Raw genomic sequence first — 16,333 nt, 5'->3', positions numbered from 1 at the left:
CTGAAGGTTGGGACTAATAACAACAAGATAACGAATGTAAAACATACATAATGTGCCCGTAAAACGTATATAGTTTAAGAACTTTTTGAAAGAGCACAGTTTGAAATATATGGCAAATAGAAATCAAACCGGATGGATATCATCCATATATGGGAGAGGTTGAGGGTAGAGGAAGGACAAGAGTTAAAAACAAACAAAATAAAACTATTTTAAAATAGTTGTCCATAAAATGTATATAGTATGTATAAGATGGAAATACAGGTCTGTGTATGTATGTATGTATATAAATATATATATTTGATTCAAAAAAATATGGCGGATTGGAAGTGATTCAGTCAATTACATTGATCTACCTGCAAAAAAAAATAATATATAAAAAAAAGTTATATTTTAGCATGCACGTGAGCAGGTATGTGTAACAGGTGTGATTGAATAACAAATAACAATGTTTGTACGCAAATCGCAGGCGATGTGGTCAGCATGTTATGCCTCGATTACACCGATAATGTTTTTGCACTTTTGCATTTTGGTACAACAGAAGTACATTAATTGCCAATGGAACATTGCACTTGCCTTGCAGCAGTTGACGTGCGTTCTGTGTGTCTCTTATGTTGGATTTATCGGATATATTCTTCAAACTGTATGCGCAGGCCGCTTGACAGAAATGGTAGCAAGCAGAAGGTGATTTATGAACTTTTGTTGCACACATATCCAGACGATGCTGCGTAATCATCGTTGGTGTGATCGAAGCGTTAGTGGAAGGTAGCGAGATAGTGTATCCAACATCAGACCAGGGTGACCGCTGAAGCACATTTATTGCACCGAAAATGTACAACTACGGCATTGACTTTTTGTTTAAAAAAATCCCCAAACAACAACGAACAATTCACTCGGATTAAAACGGAATCACTCTGAACACTCCCAAGTCCCAATTTCGGCAGACACATTTCACAGTCTCGCTGAAGATTCTAGCCGCAATCACAATATTTTATCACAGATAACGCAATCACAGATATTTTAACGGATGTATAAATCATCCGCTTTGAGAGAGGAAGCCCACTGGCCGGCAGTGGGGGAAGCAGGAACGAGATGGATTTTGGCTGACATTCTGCACATTTTCTCATCGATGAAACATTTGATCTCAATACAGTTTCCTATTCCCTACAATATGTTATTTGTTTTAAATCGTGTTGTTTAGAATGAGTACAAAGGCGAATTGGGTTATTGCACACGCGTACTTCACAAAGGAGGCGTTCCCTAACGGAAATATGCAGATGTCTGATAGAACGCGCCAATAGGATCTCGCTAGCTAGTGCCCACCTTGCTTGTTCTGCCCACTATGGTTCATTCGTTCCCATTGGAGATGACAGGCTGTGGTATATCTTGGTTTAGTTTAACAAATCTTTGACTGAACCGAATCCGTTTGTCTCCACTCGATATACGTCATCAATTTTGGCACCAGGCGTGTCCGTCCGTAGCCTCTCGCTTTCCATCTCCACATTGTCTATACGATATGGCGACTCTGTGTGTTGACGGCTGCCCTTCGCTCCGAAAAACAGGTTTTTTATTGTTCAAAACGAGCATTATTTTTGTGTTTCTATTTAATCCGTCTCTAACCACTCGGCTGTATTCTGCGGAGGACCCCGTGGTTATACTGACAAGCGCGACTGTCAAGCAGACTTTGGTCAACTCTTCCACAGCTTGGCTGGTCCAGTTCTACTCATCATGGTGTGGTCACTGCATCCAGTACTCTCCTACCTGGAAGGCACTAGCTGGCGATGTAAAAGGTGAGTCTTATGGATATTTAGCTAGCTAGCACGGTCAAATAAAATGTTTGCTAGCCTTTTCTAAATTCTCTCCCTGTTGTGTTTCTGCTATCTTCTTAGCGGATAGCTAACAACGTTAGCTGGCTAATAGTATTAGCTGGTTGATAACTAGCTAGTTTGGTAGCTACCTTAATTTAGTTTGGATTAAAATGTGATACACTAGTTAGTTAACATTACAAATAACAATAACGGTAAGCATCATCATAATGTTAGCTGTTGCGTGCATGTTTTCTTAGCTAACGGTAGCTATTTGGATCTCGATGTTTTTTTTCTCCCTCATCTGCTCTTCTAGTCCGTCAACATATGGTACGGTTTAACACCGTGGTTAAAGTTGGTTTGAGATGAGATATTTGCCGAATATTCGGACCTTAAATCTTCAATAGGTCGCGAACGATTTGATCTAACGTTACATACACCAGATGAGGCTCTTTTATGAAGTAAAAAAGCTATACAACATTGCAAGGGTCTTATTTTTAGACAGCCTTGCGCACTGACACTAGTTATAGAACAGTCAACAAAGTGCATGATCACAATATTCACATTTCAAAAGCTCTTACACCACGTGACTTGGCAACCTCATTTGTTGTTTGAATAACAGTTTTAACATACTGTATACTGCACACTTAATGAGTGTATATAATACTATACACTATTAGTTAATTTTAGTATACTGTAAACGAACGGTATCCTTTCAGTTGAGTGTACTAGCTCTTCGCTTGTCTACTGGAAGTTGATGCTGTTGCTATGCAACCTCTTGCTAGCTCGTTAGCAAGTTAACAAATTACTAGCTAGACATTTTACGACTACGGGTGTGTTTCTAAATTCAATTTGTAGTGCCAGAGTGCTCTCTTGGCGTTTTGTAAATTCAGAGCATTCAAAGTGCACACTGGACACTGGTCGAGGAGTAGGGTTGATGTGAGCGTTCTGACCTCACAACGGCAGTCAAGCACCCAAGTTAACTGGCTAATGTTGGCTAGCTTGTTAGCTACTTCCATACACAAATGAGAGAACTCCTCACTCTGACCATTTCACTCTCCCTAGCAGAGCTGATTAAGCTGTTTTCATGTTGTATATAGCCTTGGTGTCTGTAACTGCTGCTGGCACCAATTTAAGTATGCTTTTTGCAGATATTTACTGACACCGGCCATATTCAACGGGTTTTGAGCTTTCATAAATGCATCAGTTATTCTGCGTTCTGGCACACTTAGACGAGAATGCTCTGAAATATCCAGAGTGAATTTACGAAAACGTACCCTTCATTAACAATGTCCATTGAGAACGCACAACGACTGTACCACTTAAAGCATGATGTGAATAATCAAGTCAATAAATGTTGGGTAGTTAGTTGAATAGCATATAATTAATATACTGGCAAGTTTGATGTATTAGTAGGCAACTAACATTAGGTAGCTAGCTAACATACAGGCACATACCGCTGTAATGATATGCAGTTTGTAAGGATAGCGTAGCTAACAAATTGTCTGCCAACATAACGTGTAACTTATTTGACAAGTCATTACTTTATTACATTGCTCATCATTTTGTTAACATGTCATAATTATTTAAAGCAATGAATTTGTTGGACTTCGGCTAAATATTTTCTGCCATTTACTTCAAATCTGATAACATTTTGCATTATGGGCTCTAAAAGCACAGAAATAGTGTCCACTGCTTGTATACTTGATATTTTGGTGTATTTAGTACAACATCTGGGAACTTTTGGCGTACCATACTATGACCAATAAGCATACTGCACCCTCAATTTATATCACAAATAGTGCGGTTAGTATGAGTATGCAAACACAGCTTCAACTTTGTATTATTGGCTTTATCATACTTCTGCGTTTTGGAATGCGGAAGCATCCTTTGTTGGGTACGAATAATTCCAGTCCCTTCCTTGGTTACTGAGTACAAACGGCAATGGTGGAGGCTAAGTCAGTGTTTTTGTATCTTACTTCTCTGTACTAATAACAGGCAAAAGCACCCGTACATAAGTTTCCATGCTTTTCCAAGAAACTTGGAAGAGAGCAAAAAATTGGTTCATGCTTGTGAAAAGAGTTGAATGCCCTACGTTTAATACTCTGTGGTACCACCTTTGTATGTAGCCTACATTTCAACACAAACGGACTACACCATTGCGGCTGGTCGCAAACTGCTAAAGATCAGAGTTGTCCTGTCCCGGTTTCGTTGGAATAACTGGGGGGAAGATCTGCCACAACGGGAATCAGTGTATGAAAGGACGAGCTCATCTCGGAGATGATATTCATCCCATCCCTTCTTCCGATGAAGAGCTGGACGAGGACGTCTCTCTAGAGGTTGCAGCAGCAGACTACAACTACACGACGACTCCTCCATGTACACATTGCGTCCTATGTCTAACATTCAGCATTATAATATTAATGTAATTCTATGTCAATACACATCAGCTATGTAAAGAATGATGCCATTTCTAGCAACATTCAAACATTATGAAAATAGGAGCTAGGTTAATGTTACACTAGTTCTATTAAAGGTAGACCAGTGATTAGCCTAACATGCTGACCACACTGGTCGCATCGCGTACGCGAGCGTTGCAAAATAAATGTACACGTACATGTTTTTCAATCATTGCACCCACACTGCTCGTGCGCGCCAACGAGCGTCTGCATTGCCAGGTGCTAAAATAGAAATGGATTATATTTGTGATGCAGAACGCTCTGCAAGTCCTGCGCTCTGCAAGTCCTGCTTCTCCCATGTCCTCATTGGTAATGCACATTCTTAGTTAGTTGCCAATCGCCATGTAAAAGAAGCCTGGAAGGAGGAGAGATGTCTTGAAACGATTCGGTTGACCGTTTTATGTGTGGATTAATTGTCGGAGTAGAGGACCTTGTGCATTTCAGGTGAAATAACAACTCATTGTTTATATCTGGACAAATTAGCTAGCAACAGCAAGCTAGCTAGCTAAATAGCACCAATTAATGCTTTTCGACCTGTCCCCAAATTAATATAATTGGTTCAGAGTCTGTTTTGATATTTCAACCTGCTTGTCATGTTTGCGTTTGGTGTGGGGGGACAAAATCAAGTAGAGCACACGCACGTCCGGTTTGGGCATTGTGTAACTCAAGTAAAGTCAGCTAACCCACATTTTCATTTTTTGGGGATAGAGTTTATCTACCTATTTTACAAGAATAGTGTCATTTTCATTAGTGTTTACCATCCTACTTATCCACAGTGCTTAGGCTTTAATGGGGTCACCTATTGATTTTACCACTGTTCATAATGTCTACATCAGGGACAATGTCCAACCATAAATAAAATATGATCTAAATCAGGGTAATCTAGTCAAGTCACTTTTAACAGGTGCACTGGATGCTGCAGCAGAAAGGATCAGAGAGCTCGAACATCAAGTCCAGAAACGGAGAATAAGCCACTCCCCTCAGTTACAAGTCAACAGATTCTGTGCTTCTGAGGAAGATTTTCGATTCTATACCCATTTCCAGTTGGAGATTTTCACTGCATCTAAGCTGGTCCAATGGACAGAGAATGGGATTGCTAATTGGACAGGAAACAACCCCCAGTCCTAACTGCAAGTTGCAAATCATTGACAAGTTCTTCCTGTATTGCTGCCATTTAGCTTTAGGATTGAAGGTGAAGGTCTTGTCTGACATCTCTAGTAGAGGTCGACCGATTATGATTTTTCAACGCCGATACCGATTATTGGAGGGCCTATAGTGGAGGACCTATAGGACCTAAAGCCTTATAGTGATTAATCAGACAATTACATTTTTTAAATATATTTTTTTTAAATTTGTAATAATGACAATTACAACAATACTGAATGAACACTTATTTTAACTTATTATCAATAAACATCAAAATCAATTTAGCCTCAAATAAATAATTAAACATGTTCAATTTGGTTTAAATAATGCAAAAACAAAGTGTTGGAGAAAAGTAAAAGTGCAATATGTGCCATGTAAGAAAGCTAACGTTTAAGTTCCTTGCTCAGAAGCTGGTGGTTCCTTTTAACACGAGTCTTCAATATTCCCAGGTAAGAAGTTTTAGGTTGTAGTTATTATAGGACTATTTCCATCTATACCATTTGTATTTCATTAACCTATTGGATGTTCTTATTGGCACTTTAGTATTGCAAGTTTAACAGTATAGCTTCCGTCCCTCTCCTCGCTCCTCCCTGGGCTCGGACCAGAAACACTACGACAACAGCCACCCTCGAAGCAGCGTTACCCATGCAGAGCAAAGGAAACAACCACAGGCTCAGAGCGAGTGACATTTGAAACGCTATTAGCGTGCGCTAACTAGCCAGCGATTTCACTTCGGTTACACCAGCCTAATCTCGGGAGTTGATAGGCTTGAAGTCATAAACAGCGCAATGCTTGACGCACAACGAAGAGCTGCTGGCAAAACGCACGAAAGTGCTGGTTGAATGAATGTTTACGTGCCTGCTTCTGCCTACCACTGCTCAGTCAGATTATACGCAACGCAGGACACGCTAGATAATATCTAGTAACTTACCTTGGCTTACTGCATTCGCGTAACAGGCAGTCTCCTTGTGGAGTGCAACAAGAGGCAGGTCGTTATTGCGTTGGACTAGTTAACCTTTAGGTTGCAAGATTGTATCCCCCGAGCTGACAAGGTGAAAATGTCGTTCTGCCCCTGAAGGAGGCAGTTAACCCACCGTTCCTAGGCCGTCATTGAAAATAAGAATGTGTTCTTAACTGACTTGCCTAGTTAAATAAAGATTAAATAAAGGTGTTTTTTAAAAATCGGTGTCCAAAAATACCGATTTCCGATTGTTATGGAAACTTGAAATCGGCCCTAATTAATCGGCCATTACGATTTAATCGGTCGACCTCTAATCTCTAGAATAAGTGTCCCTACTGTCAGCCGTGTAGTCATCACATGGGCCAACTATCTTTTCCTAGTCCTGGGTTCATTTCCCATCTGGATGACCAGAGAGCATGCGATTGTGATGATGCCTGACAAGTTCCAACAGCACAGTCCAGACGTCAGAGTTATCATTGAATGCACAGAAATAAGATGTGAGAATTCAACATCCTTACTCTTCAATCTGAGATATTCTCCTTTTATAAGAACACTAACACCTTCAAAGGGCTAATCGGGATTGCCCCATGTGCAATCCGTAACTACTCTCTGACCGAGACATCAAAAGGCTGTCGGGAATTGTGGAGTTACTGGAGCCTGGAGATGGTATCATGGCTGACAAGGGATTCACCATCGAGGGGATGTTTGCTGATGTTGGGGCAAAGCTAATCATTCCCCCGTTGAAGAGCACAGCAATGAGGACACTGAAAGTATGCAGGCCATAGCTCATCTGAGGACTAGTATGATCCAATATTAGCCCTTCAAACCCACCTTCTACTGTCCTACACTCTTCCTGTTCAGCTCTGCCCGAATCCTTAACTTGTTATGGCTACAATCCCGATATCGGGATCAAATGACAACTAACAGTGAAAATAGAGGGCGCCAAATTCAAACCACAGAAATCTCATAATTACAATTCCTAAAACATACATGTGTCTTATATAATTTTAAAGCTATTCTCGTTGTTAATCCCACCCAAGTGTCCAATTTCAAATAAGCTTTTCAGCGAAAGCACTACAAACGATTATGTTAGGTCTCCACCAAACCACAATAAGCACAGCCATTTTCCAGCAAAATATAGCATTCACAAAAAGCATTAAAAAAAAAAAAAGCATAAAAGCATTATTCATTTTATCTTCATCAGATGACACTCATAGGACTTCATGTTACACAATACATGCATGTTTTGTTTGATAAAGTTCATATTTATATAAAAAAATCTGAAGTTTACATTCCAAAAACATAGAGTGATTTTGCATAGCCACATCGTTTCAACAGAAATACTCATCATAAATATAGATGATAATACAAGTTATACACATGGAATTATAGACATACCTCTCCTTAATGCAAGCGCTGTGTCAGATTTCAAAAAAGGTTTACGGAAAAAGCAACCCATGCAGTAATCTGAGACGGCGCTCAGAACAGAAGCCAAGTTATCCTCCATGTTGGAGTCAACAGAAACCAGAAAATACATGATAAATGTTTCCTTACCTTTGATGAACTTCATCAGAATGCAGTCCTAGGAATCCCAGGTCCACAATAAATGCTTGATTTGTTCGAAAATGTCCGTTATTTATGTCCAATTAGCTACTTTGGTTAGCGAGTTTGGTAAACAATTCCTAAGTCACAAAGCGCGTCCACTATAACGTGACGAAATGTCCAAAAGTTCCGTAACAGTCAGTAGAAACATGTCAAACGATGTACTGAATCAACCTTTAGAATGTTGTTTACATATATCTTGAATAACGTTCCAACCGGAGAATTAGAATTACTTCAGATGAGCGGTGGAACGCAAGTCCTTCCCCTGGTGAAAGCATGGTCCACTCATGGCTGTGGTGACTATTTCCTGTGTCAATTGACCCCCCCCCCCCCTTCACATTAGTCATCAGACAAAGTTCTATTGACTGCTGACATCTAGTGGAAGGTGTAGGAAGTGAAAACTCATCCATATCTCGCTGTAATTTCAATGAGACCTTGGTTGAAAATATGCCACCTCCAGGAAAAAAAAACAGGAAGTGGAATTTCTCAGATTTTTGCCTGCTATATGAGTTCTGTTATACTCAGACATAATTCAAACAGTTTTAGAAACTTCAGAGTGTTTTCTATCCAATAATTAATAGTAATATGCAAATATTAGCAACTATGACTGAGGAGCAGGCCATTTGATATGGGCACCTTTTCATCCAAGCTACTCAATACTGCCCCTGAGCCATAAGAAGTTAAGATGAAATCAGTGACTGACTGTTGTGTAAATTAGTTTTAGTAAATGTTATTTCTTGTTGGTACACTTTTTTTATGACAGTCATTTTCAATCACCTTGTATGACCATTGTAAGTCAGTCATCTTATGGCATTCCCTGTGACCAATCAGTTCTATTCTGGAATTTGTTTGGGGAGACTGCATTGTAGACCCCACCCGGTAAATAAAGTTGTTGACACTTCAAATCCCTTCAGTTGCACACTCTTCAAAATGGTCAAACATTGTTTAAAATAGAGCCAATGTTTTAAAATAAACACCATAAACAGTATCTTGTAGGCACACACCGAGCTCTATCAGTAATGCAGAGCAATGTTTTGAACATTGCAATGTTTTTTTACACCCGTAAATTTGGTTTTTCAAAATATTTTTGAAAAATTGGACGCACACACAGTTCCAGCATTAAGTGTAAAGCTGTCTGTTCTCGTCTTTGTTGCTATGTGCTGGGTGGCTAAAGATAAGTCACACCACCTGGCCTTGAAGACAACAGCAGCATTATTTACATAATTTACAATTACATCCCCTCAGGCCATTTTCAGATACTCATCCATGTACAGTACCAGTCAAACGTTTGGACATACCTACTCATTCAAGGCGTTTTATTTATTTTGACTATTTTCTTACATTGTAGAATATTAGTGGAGACATCAACACTAAGAAATGACACATATGGAATCATGCAGTACCCCAAAAAGTGTTTTAAAAAATCTAAACAGTCTTGAAGGAGTTCCCAGAGCACTTGCTGGCTGCTTTTCCTTCACTTTGTTGTCCAACTCATCCCAAACCATCTCAATTGGGTTGAGGTTGGGTGATTGTGGAGGCCAGGTCATCTGATGCAGCATTGTCCATCAACTCTCCTTGGTCAAAAAACCCTTACACAGCCTGGAGGTGTGTTTTGGGTCATTGTCCTGTTGAAAAACAAATGATAGTCCCACTAAGCGCAAACCAGATGGCATGGCTTATTGCCGCAGAATGCTGTGGTAGCCATGCTGGTTAAGTGTGCCTTGAATTCTAAATAAATCACAGACCGTGTCACCAGCAAATCATCCCAACACCATTACACCACCTCCATGTTTCACGGCAGGAACCACACATGCTGAGATCATCCGTTCACCTACTCTGCGTCTCACAAAGACACGCCGGTTGCAACAAAAAAATCTCATTTGGACTCATCAGACCAAAGGACAGATTTCCACCGGTCTAAGGTCCATTGCTCGTGTTTCTTGGCCCAAGCAAGTCTCTTCTTATTATTGGTGTCCTTTAGTAGTGGTTTCTTTGCAGCAATTCGACCATGGAAGCCTGATTCATGCAGTCTCCTCTGAACAGTTGATGTTGAGATGTGTCTGTTACTTGAACTCTGTGGCATTTATTTGTGATCAATTTTTGAGGCTGCTCACTCTCTAATGAACGTATCCTCTGCAGCAGAGGTAACTCTCGGTCTTCCTTTCCTGTGGCGGTCCTCATAAGAGCCAGTTTCATCATAGCGCTTGATGGTTTTTGCGACCGCAGATAACTTTCAACGTTCTTGAAATGTTCCTTATTGACTGACCTTAATGTTTGAATAAAATATAATAAATAAAAAGTGAAGTGCCCTTCCCTTATCTACATTAAAATAATTTAATTTCAGTAGTCCTGATTTTTTTTTTTTCCTTTTCTATTTCGCATAGTACACCCTTGTGGTTTAATATGTATGTATCTGTTGTAGGTAACTAGGCTCCAACAATGAATAATGTGGATCAAATAAATGGCAAAGGATACCATACAGCTTACAATAATTAACACCTTGTGAAACAGCTGCGAAAACCAACCCTGTTATATTTAAGATTTTAACACAAACGTTGAGAGTTTTGGGCCATTAATTTCTCACAGAATTGTTGTGCACTCACATGGCAATCATGGACTGAAATATTCTGCTGTGTGGAATATAGAGGAGGTGGTTGCTGTGTGGGTGTCACTTGTTCTCAACAGGCAGCCAGTCTCAGAAGGGGGACTTGAAGAGGGAGACTGCAAAGTCCAGGCAATGATGCTCTCTTTGTTCTGAGTATGTGCAGTGCTAGTGTTTTTAGTTACTCTTTGTATCTCACATATTAAGTGCTCAGTATGATAGAGCAAGATAACTTTCCTAGCAGATCATGACAGTAGCTGTAGATGACGTAATGAAAAGTTGGAGGGTGGTTGGTAATGGAGGACATCCGGTGAATACGTGTCTGGGTGTTGGGCAGAAACCCTAGGTCCTGGAGAACAGGAGCAGAGTTAAAGGGAACAGGGTAGGAGACAGAGACTTAAACAAGCAAACACACAGGTTACACTTTACTGTGAAAAAAATTGATGGATTAGTGCAGTGTTATAAATGGGAGATATGTACTTTTCAACACTTGGAAGGTATAGCCTAACTCAAGCTGGTCCCCCTCCGACTCAGAGCACAGAGAATCAGACTGATTTGGACTGGTTCTGGTGGATGGGATACCTCCTGGGGGGCTCGGACAGTCGATGGTCCTAAAGTCATTTGAAGAGGTACGTTTTTATAAGTTTAGCAGAACTACCATTTCTTGCTATCTCAAATGTCAACCAAAGCTTAACATAGTTTGTCTTTTGGGCTTCACTGAAGTGTAGGGCGTCAGTGCTTCCAGTGGTCGACCGTCCAACTTCTCCAACTGTAGAAGATTGTTGGCTTCCACCGAGGTAACCCTAGGAAGAGAAAAATATCAGTGTTAGGTAAACTTAAACTAGTGTCAGGTTATTTTGTGTGCAAATGCAAGTAGTTATTGAGATTTTTTTTATATTCACTTTAACAGGTGGTGACCCCAGCTAGTAGCGAAAGAGTAGCGAGGTGTCCCAGGTCTTGCCTTCCCTTTGTCCTTCTTCCAAACCAAGTAATTATCCTGGATGTCGCAGCACTTGGTCCCCTTCTTGATTCTGCTCCGGTAGCTCTCCTTCTGTTTCTCCTGCGCCTTGTCCATGTTCAGTCTCACCTTGATTGATGACAGGAATTACATGCAATTATATTTCATATTACAAATACATTTCTTACATATCTCTTGGAGGGCAAGAAAATAAATTAACGGCTGACTATCATTTTTACCTGGTCAAAAATCTCCACATCCTTCTCAGTCTGTGCCTGAAGGTAGTCCTCGAAGGTGTTCTGATCTGGTTCGACAACTTCCACCACATCAGGTGGAGTTTCAGTGATCTAAAAGTACGTTATACAAAATAGCTATAGTCAAACAACACTGTCGATCACAAATTTATAAGACCTCAGTATATGCAATAATTGTATATACAATTGTGTTGTTTGCCTCATTCAACAGCTGCGGCTCCCGCCCGTAATCGGCCTAGATGCTGTTGTGTGCAAAGAGAATTACCTTCAGGTTGTTCTCCCACCCTTCCTGGTACCAATCAAGGAACTTGCCCATGGCAAGAGGGTCTGGGTTGGTCCTTTCACCAAACCTGGAGGAGGGGGAAGGAAAGTGTTATCTATTGACAATTTAAAATGTCTGATTTATGTACAATGGAAAAACAAAAACAAATGGTAAAAAATAAATAAAACTAACCTTTGGTGACAGAATATAACCTGTAACATCTGTACCTTGTTAGAGATTTACTTTTTTCTTACATCTATTGTGTCATACAGTATGCAGATTTTCATATTTGTAAGGACACACACACACATTCTTTGATATTGCACTCTGCTGTGGTCAAATAAAGAAACCATTATAACATTTTAATTGGGACACTTATCGATCATGTGCCATGGTGAAACAACTGATGGGCTTCAACCACAGTCTTCAACCTCTCAAACTTCTGCATGCTAGACAGGGTACTGACCTTTTAAGCAAACAGTGACAAATTGAAACATTATGTGCTCTCTGATAAAACATTCATTGAAATAATACTAATTTCAGATATAATAGAATGTACTTAACCTTTTATTAAGTACATTCTATTATTATTTCACTTGCCCAGCTGTCCACCTCCTTGACAATTCCCTGTCAGAATAAGTGTAGGTTGATTTTGGCAATCATGTGTCTCACTCCGAAATGGCCAGCATGCATCTGTCAGCACGGCCTCCTTTTTAGTAAAAGTCACCCTCCTGTGTGGCTGACCATCCTTCCCCCTGGTTAAGGGTATTTGGAATTACCATAAATGCTTACACCTATCCATTTGATTGATCAGGTTTAACTTATAGCTAGACACCTCCAATATGACAGAGATATAACTATCAGTGGAGGCTACTGAGGGGAGGACGGCTCATAATAATGGCTGGAATGGAGTCAATTGAATGTATCAACCACATGGGAACCACGTATTTGATACCATTCTATTTACTCCATTTCTGACATTATGAGCCATCCTCCCTTCAGCAGCCTCCACTGAACTACATGTATAGCTTGCAACTAGCTAACGTTAGATGGAAAATGTTTGTTGAAAAGGGTTGTACATAGCTAAAACAGTCCAGTTATCTAATTGAAGTTAACTGTTTAACATTACCTTGAATTGTGAATTTCTCAATGTTGCGATCAGTCTTCATAATACTTCGCCTGGTTTGGAAAGACAAAAGAAAATCTCGAGGTATGCCTTTGAAGTGCAAGCTACATACAAACAGAAAGCTGCAATAACAGTTACAATAGCTTACTTGCTAGCTAGCTAGCTAGCTAACGTTAGCTAAATAAAACTGTCTGGCTAGCTAGCCAGCTACTGTAGCTGGTTAGCTGACTTGGCAGGCTGAGGTATAAAATTATAAGTACATTAGCTAGCAACGTCAATCTTAAAACGGCTTAAATTATTTATTCCTATTTAACAATATAACGACAAATACATGGTAAATAAAGTTTTCTCTTTCCAGTATTTTAGGTCCTCTGATGCAGTAGGTAGTAGGCAGGTTGTCACAGTCAAAAACACTGACCTTGAAGAGCAATTCTGAGGTAATAATTTTGTGCGGACTGAGCGTGCGTTTGTGGTGAACTAGAACTGCCTGCGTCCTCCTTCCTTCACGACTGCTACGAGGTCAAATGGAGCCAAACAACCAGCATAGCAACGGACGCTTTGGTTCATTAATCCAGTCAGGATGTTGCAAGTTGTAGCAACAGCCCTAGCAACAGAAGCTTGAACTCATAGAATCCCATTGTGACGTAGATGGGGACACTATTTGGCATGACAGGTCCTCAGTTTCCCACGCCAGTGCGTTTGGGACTGACACCGTTGTAGGCTATTTGCGCAAGGCATAAGAAGTGCTTGACTTGGGCAGGAGCTCATCGGAGCTGGGTACCGGCATCTTAAATGTTCTACTGCTTGAGCTCCTGGTCCTCCTATAGAATATTAGCTCAAAAGTATTATGGAGCTCCTACACCTAAATATAAACAGTACCAGCACCCAAAATGATTACCGGAACCTATTTCAGTCAAGCACTGATAAGAAGTAATCAGGTAGGCCTATTGCTTGACGTTTCCACTGGATCAGAGCATTACTTTTTTTCATTTCACGATGATTCATTGTCGTAAGGGAGAAAGATGGAAAGATTTTTCAAATACGTTGAACTCTATTGTCATTCTCAATGGTTGTAAAAACACACTTTTTTGTTTGCCTGTTTTGAGGTGAAGAAAACATTGCTTTGAGAAGCTCCACAGCTTGTTAGTGGTGGTGCGTTAAGCCAATCAGAAATACTATCAGATCCCCAAATGGGCACGTTTAATATGCCTACATTTGGGCGCAGGCCAGGTAGCCTATAGGCCTACTTATGTGCTTGCGCATCCCTACTCAACATTCACATGAGCACTCTAAACAAAAGACAATGACTAAATTAGCGAAACTCATAAGAAATAAACCAAAATTGGTTTCTCACAAGTGTAGCATAGTTGGTGCGCTCTGCAAACAATTTGTCCACTTTGACAATGAGAATGGTAAGACTGGAATAATAATATTTTATGCATTAACAGAAATGACTGAAACAATCATTGTAGATTAAGAATTAATGGTAAATGTACAACTGGTGACGTCTACATTGGCCATGCAGCATTTACGGTGTACGGCCTCAGCAGAAGGCAGGGCATTCATACTACTTGCGCTTCGCTGAGCAGTGCAGAGCAGAGCTGTTGTCAAGGAAGTAAATTTGTTTATACAACATGTACCACCCCCACCTACCAACAACCAATTATGTCAATGCGGAGAAGCTATACAGAGCCCTCAGCATTGTTACAAAATTTGGGAGGCGCATGGAGATGCGGTACGGAACTTGTTTTGGTAAAACATGTAAGTTGTTTGGCAGTAAGTCCAACCGGCCTCAGAACTGCAGACAGGTGGGGTTATGATATGGGCAGGCATGAGTTTCAGACAATGAAAGCAATTGCATTTTATCAATTGCAATTTGAATGCACGGAGATACTGTGACAAGATCTTGAGGTCCGTTATCGTACCATTCATCTGTTGCCATCACCTCATGTTTCAGCATGATAATCCACAGCCCCATGTCACAAGGAACTGTACACAATTCCTGGAAGCTCAAAATGTCCCAGTTTTGCATATTCACCAGACATGTCACACATTGAGCACGTTTGGGATGCTCTGGAACAGTGTGTTCCAGTTCCCGCCCAGTTCCCGCCAATATCCTGCATCTTCGCACAGCCATTGAAGAGGAATGGGACAACATTCCACAGGCCACAATCAATAGCCTGATCAACTCTATGTGAAGGATATGTCGTACTGCATGAGGCAAATGGTGGTCACACAGATACCTGGCTGTGGTAGCTGCTATTGTAGGTTATTAGAGGTGATTAGACATTAGCTAACATTACTGTACATTTCAGTTACAATACGAGCTCAGCACTGCGAATAAACACTTGTTTTTTTTTCTGTTAAGTTAAACAGCAGTTACCTTGCCAGCCACATCAGTCAACTAAAGAGTAGACAGTTTCTGATCTGCTTTCTTTTACAACTTGATGAAGGAGCGCAATACATACAGTGTATTCGGACAACCTTGACTTTTTCCACATTTTGTTACGATACAGCCTTATTTTACATTTGATTTCAATAAAAATCTACACACAATAAAAAACAGTTTTTTTTCTTGCCACTGTATATGAACCATTTGGAAATGCCTGGATTTCTGCATAAATTGGTCATAAAATTTGATCTGATCTTCATCTAGGTCAGAACAATAAACAGTCTGCTTAAACTAATAACACACAAACAATTATGCGTTGTTCATGTCTTTATTGAACACACCGTGTAAACATTCACAGTGCAGGGTGAAAAAGTATGTGAACCCTTGGATTTAATAACTGGTTGACCCTTCTTTGGCAGCAATAACCTCAACCAAATGTTTTCTGTAGTTGCGGATCAGATCTGCACAACGGTCAGGCGGAATTTTGGACCATTCCCCTTTACAAAACTGTTTCAGTTCAGCGATTTATTCTTGGGATGTCTGGTGTGAACCATCGGGTTGAGGTCAGGACACTTACTGGTGCACTGTAGAAGTCGTATTTTCTTCAGTTGAAGCCATTCTGTTGATTTACTTCTGTGTTTTGGGTCGTTGTCCTGTTGCATCACCCAACTTCTGTTGACCTTCAATTGGGGAACAGATAGCCCAACATTCTCTTGCAAAATGTCTTGATAAACTTGAATTCCTTTTTCCTTCAATGATAGCAAGCTGG

At 40.3% G+C, this 16,333-nt stretch overlaps 1 protein-coding gene across 1 annotated transcript in view; it reads left to right on the top strand.

The window, feature by feature from the left end:
* Positions 1–1,452: 1,452 nt before the first annotated feature.
* LOC139411234 (quiescin Q6 sulfhydryl oxidase 2) overlaps positions 1,453–16,333 on the top strand; it is a 63,963-nt gene continuing 49,082 nt past the window's right edge. Inside the window, exon 1 of the mRNA XM_071157257.1 lies at positions 1,453–1,787. Coding sequence (XP_071013358.1) covers positions 1,514–1,787 — 274 coding nt within the window. The 5' untranslated portion in view covers positions 1,453–1,513. The remainder of the gene's footprint in view (positions 1,788–16,333) is intronic.

Source organism: Oncorhynchus clarkii, chromosome 6 (assembly GCF_045791955.1).
Source record: "Oncorhynchus clarkii lewisi isolate Uvic-CL-2024 chromosome 6, UVic_Ocla_1.0, whole genome shotgun sequence".
NCBI lineage: Eukaryota > Metazoa > Chordata > Actinopteri > Salmoniformes > Salmonidae > Oncorhynchus > Oncorhynchus clarkii.
Note: the sequence above shows the minus strand (reverse complement) of the source record. Positions and strands in the feature narration are given on the sequence as shown.